At 50.2% G+C, this 15447-nt stretch overlaps 1 protein-coding gene across 1 annotated transcript in view; it reads left to right on the top strand.

The window, feature by feature from the left end:
- The window catches only part of ARID1A (AT-rich interaction domain 1A), a 579170-nt gene that overhangs the window by 427103 nt on the left and 136620 nt on the right, over window positions 1–15447 (top strand). The window contains exon 14 of the mRNA XM_078682637.1: window positions 118–287. Coding sequence (XP_078538763.1) covers window positions 118–287 — 170 coding nt within the window. The remainder of the gene's footprint in view (window positions 1–117; window positions 288–15447) is intronic.

Here is a 15447-nt window from a genome sequence, read left to right as displayed (position 1 = left end):
TTCAACCGTGCCTTATTCATAGAAGGTTCTAAATTTCCCTGAGCCAATGCTGCACTCGGATTGTGTAGTTGTAAGGTTGACCGTTGTGTCTGATTTCAAACTTTTTTTTCCGAGTAGGAATAACTCTGTGAATCTTCAGGATGCGTTTGCGGATGGAGAGCCCCCATTTCAGAAACGAAACTCCATGACACCAAATCCCGGTTATCAACCTACCATGAATACCTCAGACATGATGGGACGTATGCCCTATGAGCCAAACAAGGATCCATACAGCAGCATGAGGAAAGGTAATGCTTAACTTGTGATAGACTCTATGCTGCATTTGATATTGATTTACTGGACTACAGCTAATCTGCAGGTTGGATTTGTATAGTTGTGTAAGAGGTCAACGACTACACCTCACTGAATTCATGAACTGCATACAGGATCAAAACTTCACTTGAAAACCACCCCATCTTGCATTGGACAGCAGCTGTACACATCACCACGAATAGTAGAGACATACATATAAATAAGATTATACACCAAACACAACTTTTTTCGCCTCCTCCATTATACACGCTCTTCATTGTTTGATGTTTGTGACAGTGATCTCAGGGGTATAAACTTCTGGGAACAGAATTTCCCTACTTTGCTGATCATTTCTTGCCCATTTTTGTCACATTGTTGGCAAATCTCTTTTCAGTATATCAGTCATTAGGTTAATGCTATTGGAGTTTTACTCTTATTTCCAAAGTCGCACAATTTCAGTGTGGGCACTGCACTGCCTCACTTTTGATCTAGAATCTACATCAAAAGTTATCAGCTCATTCGCTTATCCTACCTTACTGTTAGCAGTAGTTGCCTGAAATATCTATTCACAGCACGTGTTGGACGTAGATACCTATGCTTAACATATTCCTGCAATCTAGTGTTCGGCTCGGATGTTTGCAACTTGTTCTTCTTCGAAGAAGTCTTTCGAGACACAAGGTATAGTAACTCCTATAGTCTGTATTGTGCATAGTCATTGGCTGATTTGTTGTCTTGTTTTTCGCCACCATTGGGTTCAGATATCTACCTCGGAGCTCTGAGATCGAAGCTTCGACGCATTCACTGGCCATTCGGTGAACAATAAATGGCCCTTCGACCAAGGCTAGCAAAGGAAAAAAAACGGCAACATACTTTCTTCTGTAGGTTTTTCTCGCCTTCCCGGACCTGGCTAGATGTTGACTTCTACCTTTAACCACCATCTTCCTTCACTCTATGCACATGGAGTGATAGAAAAGGCTCCTTTCAGCTTTTGCCCCATGTTCCTCGCAAAGTCTGCAACCTCTGTCTGTCTCTAGAACGCTATGAAATGTCGTGTGAGGCGTTCCTGGGCTTCCGATAGAAGAAAATGTTTTGACAACGAAGAGAGCGATGCTGGGCTCATAGCACAATGCAGGCACACCAAACTGAAGACGCTCCTGATATCGTCGGGGACCAGACACAATCAGATACAGAACACATTCTCTACGCTGAGGGTGACACTGATAATGAGGTAGCAGCCTAAGACGTCCACATTCTGCAGAAGGGTCAGACCATGAACTTGAAGCCCAACAGATTGCTTCCAAGGGGCACACAAGTATTGTGGCAAAAACCTTCCATGCACAAATAAAGGTACAGACTCACAGAATCCCACATCCCTTGGACCAATGGAAGTATCCAGCACAAGGCAAAGGAGCAGAGTCATCCCTCCGCCTAAACAACCTTTAAAGACCACCACAAACCAGAAAGCACAACTCCTCAAAAGTCAAAGCTACTTTTGGAGCCAACGTCGAAAAAACAAGCATCAATGTTGGGAAATCTGAGGCAGAAAAACCCAGAGCACCTTCAGACTCTTTGCTGCTATGGTTGCCAAAAGACACTTGACGCCGAAATCACCTTCTCATCCCAAGTCAACATAGGCACTGAAATCCACTTCGACATCTAAAAGGCCTTCGGTCGCAAAGGCAGAAAAAACATCCTAAAACATTGGCGCCAGAAAAAGCACAAACTAACAGAGAGCTCAAAGAACAGCCTGTTCAGCCTATTTCAACTAAACTACAAAAAAAACTTGATGCCCGGGGAAGAAAAATACGGTCATAAACCCAGATACAGGCAGGGTGGTAACCAAACCACCTCTACCACCTACAGAGACATTACAAAAAAACCTTTGAGGAAGAGATCATGGGGCCACAACAACAAACACCCCCACTCAAAAAACATTAGAACAGTATGTAAGAAAGTGGCTCTGTATATACTGCACCAAAGTAAGGTTCAGTGCGCACAGAGTCCACAGTCCCCAGAGGGATGGCAGAGGCTAAAGTTAGATATAACCTTACTCTCTAAAGTGGTAGCTTGGTCAAGCAGTAAGGCAGTATCAGAGAACAGTGTAAAGCATTTGTTGTACACACTCAGTCAGCAAATGATCTCACACACTCAAGAACTGAACTCTAGGTCAATTGTTTTGTATATAAAAATATATTGTTTTATTTTAGAACCACAAGTAGCTATAAAAATACTTTCTCAGAATGAGATGTTGCAATTGAATACTTTCAAATAGCAGTTGACTTTTAGATGCAATAGATACAGTAGTTGCAATATGCAGCACAAGTTAAACACAATTATAACATTGAGCTCAATGGGAAGTTTTAGGTAAATGCAATAAAATCACTTAAAGAATGTTTTTCTTACTCTGGGCTGGAGCCTGGATTCAGCCATGGTGCATTTCCTGTAAACAGTTGAAAGAAATCGTTTTTGTTACACAGGCGATTTGTAAGGAATATTTGTATGTTTTGAAAATCGACACTTGGAAGAAATTTTGGTTAAAACCAAGCAATGTTATCCTATGGAAGGAAATAAGGTTATCGGAAAATCACAGTTGTAATTACTTTTTTTATTTCAAGTCTGTTTTTCTTTCAAGTACTGGCATATACCATAGGTCCATTTTGACACAGCGTTAAGCCTACAACCCTAAGCAGGGCCGGCCGCGAGGAAATGCAGCATTAGAGCCATGAGGCTCGTGAAGAAAGGCAGAGTGGTACACCGCGTTTTGCCTACAACCCCACGGGGGCTGGCCGCGTTCCCTGTGTTGGCTGTGTTGTCATATGAACAAGTAAAAGATCAGGACCCCTAAGTTGTAATTACTTTTGAAGGTCGGTGAGTAATTTCGTTTTTGTTGATCGGATGATTTTTAAGGAATATTTCAAAGTTGCAAAACTCAACACTTAGAAGAATTTCCAAATGAAACCTAGCCAATGTTACCCTATGGAGAAAATCAAGTTATCGGTCTTTAAGTAAGTACTTGACTGGCAGAGTTAAGGTTCTGGGGTAAGACTCAGGTGTAGGAGAGTGGGGTCTGCAATCCTATGGTCACCCCAGATTTTTGCTTTTTGCTTCACTGGTTTACGACTTTCCCTGGCTGTGGGCCTGCTAATCAGACCCACAGCCTAGCTGTTCTCTCTCTAAATTGACAACAATGTTCTTTAGGTGCATTTACCAATTGGTACTGGGCCACCTTATCAGTCCCTGTACAGTATACCTTAGGTATCCAGGGCATAGGTGTACCCAGGGCCTACCAGGGGCTGAAGCATGTATTATGCCACCCCTGGCTGGCCATCTAAATCTAACACAACTGGCTGCATGACAGCTGGGGCAAGGTGGTGTAAACACCCTTTGCAGTAGATATAGTATACCTATATCTAACCCTAAAATGGACACATATACTCCTATCAGTCACTCCTATGGAAGGCCTTATCAATCCTGAAGGCAGAGTGCTTGGAATTATGTGAGATGGTGCTCTGGCATGAGCTGAGCCCGTTTGCAGCTTGCGGAACCAAGTCCTAATAGCTGTTCCATGATAACGCTATACCATATACTCTTCCATTATCAACCTCGCGGTTAAATGCTAACTCTGGTATAACATTATCAAAACATGTCGAGTAAGGTGTCATACGATTAGGAATACTACCCCCTCGCCAATTCTGGCGACGGGGGTAGCATTCCACCCTTCTAGAGGGACACAACATGTATGTAACTGTGAACCCCAGTTAAAGTTAACTCGAGCCTCAGCATCACAAAATGGATGCTGCCACCACAGACACAAGTCTGACCTCCTGCTGCTGGGACTCCTTCCAGCAAGGATGGCTTGGACAAAGGGTTTCCTGCCTTGGGAGGTGCTAGCACCACCCCAGACAGGATTTTGTGTATTGAGGTAATGAGACCTGAAAGGAATGAGACATGCCTGGGGGCACACAAGGTGCCCTGTGCATACACCGGTTCAAACCAGTTGCTGGGGCATCCCAGCCCCAGCTCTGGCGGGAAACCGGACAAAGGATAGGGGGTGTAACCACCCCCCTTCCTGGTCCCACCCATGGGAGGGACCTAGTCAGTAGTGCAGCCCCCTTTAGGAGAATAAAGGTAGGAGCTGGTCCCATTCCAAATTAGATTATCCTGAACTATTCAACAAGAAGAAACTCTGGCCTTCGACGTTCTGCTCCACAGAAGACTGAAGAATCTCCCTTGTGGGCAAGGAGTGTCCACCCTGCAACTGCAGGCACCATCAAGCGTCCAGCGGCTTCACTTTGTCGTCTTCCCTCGAGGATCCAGACTTCAGAGCCCGACGAGACCCGGATTCCCAGACCTCTCCGACCTCAACTCACATCTGCAGCCAAGCTGAGACCCGTGGGTGCGACGAGACACGTGGGACCGGCCATCTTGAACGAACCTGCACTTCGCTTCCAGCACGACTCCCGAGGTAAACTCGACCAAGTGCTTTGGGGACTGAGAAGCCCCAACCCTGAGCAGCTCCTGCACCGAAGATCAGCCCTCCAGCCTCCACAAGATCTGCGTGGGGCAATTCTGCTTGTTTGCTGCTCGACGCGTTGTCTGGTCACTTGCCGGCTGGCTAGTGGCCTCCTAGACGACGAACCTTTGAATCTTTGCTGCTGGTCTGGTTGCTCCAGACTGGCCCTTGCTCCCTTCCAAAAGAGGGGCACCCCGGACTCTCCTAGTCCGCAGCAGGCGTCTTTTCCCGTCACCGCGTGGGTAGCCTTTGCCAAGGCCTGTTGACTCCAATCCCGGATCCGACACCGCCGACAGCGAGAGCCTGCGTGGGACAGCTCGTGCCTCCATCCTGGTCGTCGAAGACGCCTCCTGGTCCACGTAGCTGCAGAGTCAAGCGTCCACTCTACACCTGATCGCGACGACAGCACCTGGTTCCTTCCTGGTTCTCTTCCAGGGGATCCTCATCAATAGTCATAAGCATTAGAATATTCCCGCCCATGTGCGGGACCCCGGAAACACTATATTATATGTGCCCCACATATATATACTCATATATATATATAAATACATATATATATATAACATGCAATAGCAGCCAATAAAAACAGAGCTGAAATATGCTGTGTAGAATTTCCACCATACATGCAATAATAATAAGCATTAGAAACATGAGAAACAACACAAAGTTTGTTTTAGAAACTGTTTTAATGCTCAGAAAGCAGTAGAAATTCTTATAACTCACTGGAAGCATAGAAAGCTCCCAGGCTGCATTGCAAACACACAGTCTAAAAAGACTGAAAAGCTAACCTGTAGCTACATTGCAATAAACTGACACCGTGCCTTTAAGGCACTCATGACCCCCAGTATCCCATCATGCCTCAGGGGTGACAGTTAGGTCAGTTGTTCTTTCCGGCTCCTTCAGAGAAGGACCCTGGTTACACAGCTCCACTAATTTTCCTGTTTTTTGACAGAAAAACTCTTCACTTTTGACAATTTTTTGTTCTTACTCGACATTTAACATCTAGTCAAGTAAGATACTGTCTTTTTCAGTCAATTTGGTGAGCATTTTCTCCTGAAAATGCCTTCACTCTTTGACAAATGCCCTTCTTGTGGCAACAAGAAGGCCAAGTCAGACAACCACGACGTCTGTATCCTGTGTCTGCCTGAGGAACAAGATCCAGGCACCTGTCCTCATTGTGAACACCTGTCAGGAAGAACTTTAAAAGACAGGGAGAGGATTCGCATTTATGGCCTAGCTCATAGGTCATCAAGAGGAAGATCTCCGGTGAAGAAGAACTCCAAGAAGACTCATTCATCTTCCAGAAAGAAGTCTTCATACCCCTCACCCTCAGCGTCGGGCTCGGCGCTGAGAAAAGAACCACTGGTGGATCATTCATCGTCTAAACTACCGTCGACGGCGGGCTCGCCGTCGAAGAGAAGACCAGGTACGTCGACGACGTCGAAGGATCCAGTTCCATCGTCGAAATCTCCGTCGGCGTCAACCGGGCGACGTCCGACGTCGAGGAAGGGAACTCCGCCGCCGTCAACCGGGCGACGGTCGGCGTCGAGACCCAGGACCCCTCCGCCGTCGTCAACCAGGCGACGACCGGCGTCGAGGGAGGTCACCCCTCCGCCGTCGTCATCCAGACGTCGACCGGCGTCGAGAAGTGTGACTCCTCCGCCGTCGTCGAAGAAGCGACGTTCGGCGTCGAGGACCAAGACCCCTCCGCCGTCGACAGGGAAGAGTCGATCGGCGTCGAGGATGCAGTCTCCGTCGGTGTCTCGTCAGCTCTCGGCGTCGAGGGTGTCCAATACCCCTCCACCGTCGTCGCACAGACATTCGACGTCGATGCAGAAACCTCCGTCGACGGCTGATCATCACCGTTCGACGTCGAGTGAAAGACCTCCGTCGACGATTAGACATCGTCAGTCGACGTCGAGGCAGGGTGCTTTGTCGACGACGTCAAGACTTCCGTCGACGACTGGGCATCGTCGTTCGACGTCGAGGGAGAGGTCTCCGTCGAAGGCCGGTACTCACCGTTCGACGTCGAGACGTGGAACTCCGTCGGCGGCTGCTCATCGCCGCTCGACGTCGAGAGACCATACATCCTCGCATAGACACTCTAAAACAAGATTGTTTGATCGAGAGGTTCAGATGTGGTGATGGTAACGGAGTCAGCTTCCCGTCATTCCACCTCAAGGTCCTCTGGCTCCTCAACTACGTCTTCGAAGTCCAGTACGCAAGTCACCTGAGCGTCGGACGGACCCTTGGGCGGATAAGGTCAGACTTTCACCTAGATGGTATAAGTCTTTGGATCATTGGAGAGATTCTGGAGCTGCAAAACGTATGCAGGACTACGCCAGCTCGCAGCACAGGTCTCCTCTTCAGGATCTAGTGGAGGAGATGGACAAACATAGCCCTCCCAGGCGCAAATCTCCGGTGAGAACACCAACTAGATCTCCCAGAAGGACCCGATCTCCCAGAAAAGACCCAGAGGAGCGGGTCAGGTCTCGCTCTCCTAGACGTGAGGTGCGTTCGAAACGATCCAAGGAGAGGAGGCACAGTGTCCACCGTAGACGTCGACGAACTCCGTCTACTTCCTCGACCTCTTTTACCAGGTCTTCCAAGAGGGACTACTCCCCTACTTTGACGGACAGTCCTACGTCCCGATCCTCCCCAGTGGATGACATTGGCACGTATCTGGACGTCTTGCAAAGAGGAGCTCAGAAGCTGAACATTGAAATGTCTGTCCCTCAGGTTACCACGACAGTCATTTTCGAGACTCTACACAAAAAGGCGATCACCCGGCCTCTACTGCCATTAGTTCCGGGGATTATAGATCCTGTTAAGGAGGTATTCCTAACTCCGGCGGCTATCAGAGCGGTGCCAGCCCGCATCCAAAAGAAATACAAACCGGCCTCTTCTGACCCGGTTTTTGTAAGATCGGACCCGCCAGCAGACTCTGTTATTGTGGCGGCGGCGAGGAAGACACACGCAGTGGCAGGTTCTTGTTCCGTCCCCCCAGACAAGGACAGCAAGACGCAAGACTCCTGGGGTCGCAAAGTTTGCAACTCAGCTGCGTCGACTCTGAAGGTTTCTAGTGCGGCTGCACTTCTGGGTCGGTACGACAGAGCCTTATGGGACTCTATGGAAAGGTTCAAAGCCAAGCTGCCAAAAGAAGATCAGCAGGACTTTGAAGAGACCGTGACTGAAGGATGTCTGGTGGCGAATCAGATGATAAGCACTGCTGCGGATGGTGCTGTCCTGTCGGCGCATTCCTATTCTCATGGGGTTTGTGCCAGGAGATCGGCATGGTTACGCTTGACAGGCCTGAAGCCGGATGCTCAACATCGCATCCTTAATCTCCCCTTTTCGGGTTCCGCTCTTTTCGGTGAGCATGCGGACGAAGAAATGACCCGAATGAAGACGGAACTAGACACAGTGAAAGCGGTGGGCTTGGAAAAGAAGAAAGAGTTCAAGCGTCGTTTCAAGCCCAACAGGGGGAGAGGGGCTCAACAGAGGGTTCAAACCCCTCAATGGTCCCAAAGTAAAGCCCAAGGAAAACCCCAGTTTCGAGGTAAACCGGGCAGAGGTAGAGGAGGTCATCAACAATCCTCTACCACTACAAGAGGAGGAAAAGCCTGATCAGTGGCTTCCTCTGGCGCCGTTGCCCACTCCAGTGGGAGGAAGTGCTTCACAACACCTGGCAGAGTGGGTCAGCATCACCAAGGATCAGTGGGTGCTGAATATACTGCGCAATGGATACAAACTACGTTTCCTGGCTCCTCCAAAGAACATACCTCCAAAGAGCGCTTCCCCTCACCAACTAAGCTTGCTCCGAAGAGAGGTAACAGTTCTACTACAAAAGCGAGCGATAGAGGAGGTTCCTCTCGCTCAAAGAGGAAAGGGAGTTTACTCCAGGTACTTTCTTGTCCCCAAAAAAGATCAGGAGGACAAGTTCAGACCAATACTCGATCTGCGACTTCTAAACAAGATCATCATCAGAGAAAAGTTCCGCATGCTGGCTCTTCACCAAATATGCCCACATCTTCAAGCCGGAGATTGGATGTGTTCGGTGGACTTGCAAGATGCGTACTTTCACATCCCAATTGCTCAACAACATCGCAAGTACTTGAGGTTTGTCGTAGGGAACAAACACTATCAGTACACGGTGCTACCCTTCGGTCTCAAGTCCGCACCACGAGTCTCCACCAAATGCATGGCGGTGGTGGCGGCTTTTCTGCACAAGAAGGGACTCTTCCTATACCCATACTTGGACGACTGGCTCCTAAAAGGTCCGTCTCCAGTGCGGGTAAAGCACGATCTACATCTGTGTCTTCTCCAATTGCACAGGCTCGGTCTCCATGTGAATCTGGAGAAGTCAGTCCAGCGGCCTACACAGTCAATTCACTACCTAGGCTCCGTTCTGGACACAAAAGTGGGAAAAGCGTTTCCTTCGGAGGAGAGACTTTTTTCCCTGAACCAGAAATGTGGAATTCTGATAGACTCTCGGCTTCCAACAGCCCGACAAGTCGCATCCCTGCTGGGTTCCATGGCATCCTGCATCTTTCTCATCCCAAACGCAAGGCTGAGAATGCGGCCTCTACAGCAGGCCCTGGAGGATCAATGGGACCAGGCGACAGGACTTTGGGAGGATCGCATCAAGCTCTCCCAAGCGACGAAAGACGCCATCAAATGGTGGACACGGAGAAAGAATCTGCTGGTGGGGGTTCGGTTTCACCAGCCTCTTCCAAACCAGTCGATAGTGACGGATGCCTCTCTACAAGGTTGGGGAGCGCATATGGGTCCGCTTCAGATTCAAGGCCTGTGGTCTGCGCAGGAGCAGACATACCACATCAATATGCTGGAACTCAGAGCGGTATTCCTGGCTCTCAAAGCGTTTTTACCAGCGATAGAGTCCAACTCAGTCCTAGTTCAGACAGACAACACGACCACCATGTTCTATCTGAACAAACAAGGAGGCACAAGATCTCGCCCTCTGTCTCGAGAGGCTCAGGCAATTTGGCATTGGCTCCTCTCTCTCGAGGCCTCACGATAGTGGCGGTGCACCTGCCAGGCGAGTTGAACGTAAAAGCAGACGCACTCAGCAGGCACCCCGAAGATCAGCCAGACTGGGTGCTAAACGACGATGTGGTGGAAGAGCTTTTTCGTTGCTGGGGTCGTCCAGCCATAGATTTGTTTGCAGACGACGAAAACTCCAAATGCCACGCCTTCGCGTCCAGGTTCCACCGGCCTGGAACTCAGGGGAATGCTCTGCTGATGGATTGGTCAGGGACGTTCGCTTACGCGTTTCCTCCCCTGGCTCTGATTCCGAGAGTAGTTTCCAAGCTCTGCAGGTCGAACATGGAAATGATCCTGATAGCTCCGGATTGGCCGCGGCAGTGGTGGTACCCGGACCTTCTACATCTGTCTGTGTGTCCACACAGACGACTCCCTTGCAGGCCGGACCTGTTGAGCAAAATGAACGGGAGGATAATGCATCCCAACCTCCCATCATTGAACCTAACAGCATGGCTCCTGAGGTCCTGCAATATGGACATTTGAACTTGCCTCCTGAGTGCATGAACATTTTAAAGGAGGCTAAGAGACCTTCCACGAGAATGTCTTATGCGTTTAAGTGGAAGCGGTTTTTCCTATGGTGTAGGGATCATCACCTTGATCCGACTAAAGGACAGGAGGACGTCATTTTGCCATACCTTCTTTCCCTGGCTACTGCTGGTTTGAAATACGCTTCTATTAGGGTGCATTTGTCAGCCATAGTAGCATACAGAAAATCACCAGATCAGGTGTCTTTCTTTCAGGTTCCAGTGGTTAAGGACTTCCTCCAGGGGTTGAAGAAAGTGTATCCCCCTGTGCGAAATCCTTCTCCTCCATGGGAATTAAACCTGGTGCTATCCAGGTTAATGTCACCACCTTTTGAGCCCATCCACAAGGCCTCTTTGCAACATCTTTCTTGGAAGGCGGCCTTTTTGGTGGCGATTACCTCTGCTCGCAGAGTCAGCGAGATTCAAGCTCTCTGTGCGAAAGAACCATACACTATCTTTCATCACAATAGGGTAGTCCTAGCTTTCCTTCCTAAAGTCATCTCTGATTTTCATATAAATCAGTCCATTTCCCTCCCTTCATTTTTTCCAAATCCTACGACCCCAGCCGAGCGGTCACTTCACTCCTTAGATCTTAAGAGAGTGCTCAAGTTCTATTTGGAAATGACCAAAGGGATTAGGAAAACGGATCAACTGTTTGTGAACTATGGTTCAATGCGAACAGGTTTTCCAGCGGCCAAGAGGTCCATCGCGAGATGGATTGTCTCTTGCATTAAATTGGCTTATCAGCTTGCAGGCAAGCCTTTGTTGCAGTCGCCCAAAGCGCATTCCACTAGAGGGAAGGCCGCTACAGTAGCCTTCTTGCACGACATCCCAATGTCAGAGATATGCAAGGCTACGACTTGGAAATCAGTTCATACCTTTACGAGACATTACTGTCTCGAGTCTGATTCCAGGGCCGATACTCAAGTAGGACAAGCCTCTTTGAGGAATCTATTTGGGTAGCCTACGGCCTGTACAAGCTTAGTGAATACTAGGCTTAATATGGTTTATTACTGTATTGTTACTCCTTTGCCCGCAGGGAGATGAGGTGAGGCTCGCTATTCTATTCTAATGCTTATGACTATTGATGAGGATCCCCTGGAAGAGAAGGATTAGTTACTTACCTGTAATCCTAGGTTCAAGGCATGTGGGCTGCTAAATTCATATCTTAGCATTAGATCGCCGCCTAGTGTTGGGCTCGGATGATTGCACATTGTTGTCCTGGAAGAGTCTTCGAAGTATCCTGAGATAGGTGGCTCCTCCCCTGGACTACAGTGCGCATGGGCATCGGCTCCATCCCCAGATTGTTTTTTTCCGCCATTGGGTTCGGATGTGGTCTCGACGTCTTACTGTCGGAACCAAGTAAATCTATCTTTTACCGGCCAGAAGGCCTCGATTTTCTTGCGTCGGTATTGTCTGCGCTCGGTCTCGAGTCTTCCGTCTCTTGGAGCCGGAATAAGCGGAGTTTTCTTCGCTTTCTAAACTTTGAGGCCTTCTCATCGCGACACGACTGCAAGCCTTTACGGACATGGAGCGGAGCCCGTTTAAATACTGCCCGCTCTGTGGGTCCAAGTACCCACACATCGATCTACACCCCGTGTGTAACAAGTGCCTTTCACCGGACCACGACGACGGCAAGTGCAAGGCCTGTGCACAATTCCGCTCCAAGAAAACTCTCAAGCTTCGGCGCGCGGTGCGCTTGGAAGCTAGGCAAGCGGCCCCGGATCCGGAGAACATCTTCGGCGACCAGGAAGAAGAGGTCCAGGGTCACCATCTACAAATCTCCCCATCACAGACGGAGGTCGAGGCGGATCCGGGAGACGACGACGGAGTCGCGGGTCAGGTCCTCGAATACGTCGAAGAGGTAGGAGACGACGATGAAATTTATGGGGCCGCGGCGGATAGCTCAGCGGACGAGCTCTGCCCCGCAGGTTACGAGGATACCGACCGGGACACGGGATCGCCTGTCGGCCTTACCCAGGACCCGTTGCCGCAAGCCACAGCCCCGCCTTCGGGCCCGGCTACGGACTCACTTGCTGGGCACGCAGTTTCGAAACCGAAACTGAAACCATCGGGGTCGTCAACACCTAAAATGGCCGACCCAAAATCGAAACTGAAACCAAAGGACTCGAGTGTCCCTAAGATGGCTGCCGTGCCTGTGAAGAAGTCGGTGCCCGTCACCCCGTCGGCTCCGTCGACCTCCGGTCCGCAGAAGCCGAGGAAGTCTGTCGATTCCGATGCTCCGAAATCGAACCCGACGGCCGAAGAAGGGGCCCCCAAGACAGATGGTCGGCACGGATCAGCGGCTACGGCTCCGTCCAAGCCCGCCAAGGTCGGCTCCAAAGAGGCTACGCACAAGAAGTCTGCGCCCCGGCCTCAAGATTCGGAGGTGCCGAAGACGGTTTCCGCGCCCAAAACGCACAAGGCCCGAGAGGACGTCGGATCCGAGGGACAGCTCAAAGCATCCTTGTCGGCGACGAAACCCACTGGCAGTGTACCGTCCCCCATTGCGGAGTCACTGCAGAGAATCAGGGAGAAAGCCTTTGCTCCATCGGCTCCGATGCCATTACCGCAGCCGCAAAAGGACGCTCCGGCTAAGCCTTCTGGGAAACTCCTCTTTCTCTTGCCACCTAAAGAGGCGCCGAAAGCGTTTTCGACGAAATCGGCTCCGAAACAGGGTTCCTCGCTGCCTGACCCTCTTCCACGTCGTGTACTCGAATCGGAAGACGATTCAGAGCATTTCATCGATGCTGCCACCGGCAAGCTGACACTCTATAAACGGAAGATCACTTCTGAGCCGGTGGACCCCTACGTCATCCCAATGAAAAAGAAGAGGGTGCCCCTTGACGCCTCAGGCCTCACGGAACCGATTCAGCCTCCTCCAAGACGGAGCCCTACTCCCTCCCCAGAACACTCTGTGGGTGAGGAATATGATGAGGATGAGCAGTACAATTTCCCTATCGATGAACCTGATGTACAACCAGATTCATACGACGACACTGGTGACCAGAACACCCAAGGTGTGGGCCAAGACCCGCAGACCTTTAATGCACGTGCATCCCCGACTGAGGACTCAGCAGGATTTCATGCACTAATTGAAAGGGCGGCGGCCAATCATGATGTGGACATGCATGCCGACCCGGTTGAGGAAGACTTCCTTTTTGACACCTTTGCCATATCTGAAAGGACAGTAAAGACACTTCCTATGCTGAAAGGTGTTCTCAAACATGCTGGGGACATTTTTAAGGAGCCTACGAGGGCGAGAGTGGTCAACCCTCGCATTGAAAAGAAGTACAGGCCTGCACCTGCGGACCCCGTCTACATCCGGGGACAATTGCCACTGGACTCTCTTGTGGTTGCCAATGCCAGGAAACGTGCCAACTCCCAGACAACGGGTGAAGCTCCTCCCCCGGATAAGGAGTCCAAAGTGCTTGAGGCAGGAGGCAAAAGAGTGGCTGCACAGGCGGCAAACTTTTGGCGCATCGCAAATACACAGGCGCTCCTGGCGCGTTATGATAGGGCGCACTACGACACCCTAGAACAGGTTATACAACACCTGCCCCCACAGTTCCAAGAAGTCACCAAAATGCTTATTGAGGAGGGTAAGCTAATATCAAACGCAGCCATCAAGTGTGCACTTGACGCTGCGGACACAGCTGCTAGGGCTATCAACACTAGCGTTATGCTGAGAAGACAAGCCTGGCTCCGCATCTCAGGGTTTAAGCAGGATATTCAAACAACAATTCTGAATCAGCCAGTCAATCCTGATAGTCTGTTTGGTCCGGATGTTGACACCACCCTAGAGAAAATAAAGAAGGACACGGAAACTGCTAAGTCTATGGGGGCCCTGCAGTCCCAACAGTTTCGTGGCAGCAATTTTCGTCGCTCAGGTGCACGTGGAGTCACCAGAGGACAGATGGGTCAACAATCCCAGTTCTCCAAAGGTGGGGCGCAATCCTCGTTCACTAAACAGAACAAGGGAGGTTATAGGAATAACAGCAACAGAGGTCGCGGCAGAGGAAACAACAGCTCCCGCACCTCTACTCCAAGCAAACAGTGACTTTCTGTCACTGCCCCCCGACCACATAACACCTGTCGGGGGGAGACTGCAGCAGTTCCTGCCCGTCTGGAGAAACATCACCACAGACAGGTGGGTGCGACAACTAGTCCAGTATGGTTATTGCCTAGAGCTGAAATCCACTCCACCCAACATCCCACCGAGGCAAAGGCCTATGTCCGCAGAGCACTTGCACTTATTGCAGCAGGAAGTGGTGGCGATGCTGCAAAAAGGCGCAATCGAGCTCGTGCCGGTGGGGGAGGAAGGCACAGGGGTATATTCCCTGTACTTCCTTATTCCAAAGAAGGACGGTTCTCTCAGGCCCATTCTCGATCTACGTCCCCTCAACCTGTACATACTGTCAGAGCATTTCCATATGCTTACACTACAGCAGATTCTTCCCTTGCTAAACCAGGGAGACTTCTTAGCGACCTTAGATCTCAAGGATGCTTATTTCCACATTCCACTACACCCGTCACACAGGAAATACCTCAGGTTCACTATTCAAGGCAGGCACTACCAGTTCAAAGTCCTACCCTTCGGAGTCACTACGGCCCCGAGGGTGTTCACCAAGTGTCTAGCGACAGTGGCGGCGCACCTCAGGAGGCAGAATATCCATGTCTACCCCTACCTAGACGACTGGCTCGTACAAGCCAAGTCAGAGCAACAGTGCGCCGCTGACATGTCGACTACAATTCACCTTCTTCACGATCTGGGTTTCTCCCTAAATTACCCAAAATCGCATCTTCAGCCGGCACATGTCCGGCAGTTCCTGGGTGCTACAATCAACACCCTGACAGCCATGGCTCAGCCAAACCAAGTCAGAATCGACAGCATTCAGTCACTGATCCAACGATTCCGACCAAGACACTCCCTGCCAGCGAGAGTGTTCATGCAGTTGATAGGCATGATGGCCTCCTGCATCTTCATAGTCCCTCACGCACGGTTACATATGCGCCCGCTCCAGGAGTGCTTAGCGAATCAGTGGACACAGGCTC

This window comes from Lissotriton helveticus, chromosome 3_1 (genome assembly GCF_964261635.1).
Source record: "Lissotriton helveticus chromosome 3_1, aLisHel1.1, whole genome shotgun sequence".
NCBI lineage: Eukaryota > Metazoa > Chordata > Amphibia > Caudata > Salamandridae > Lissotriton > Lissotriton helveticus.
Note: the sequence above shows the minus strand (reverse complement) of the source record. Positions and strands in the feature narration are given on the sequence as shown.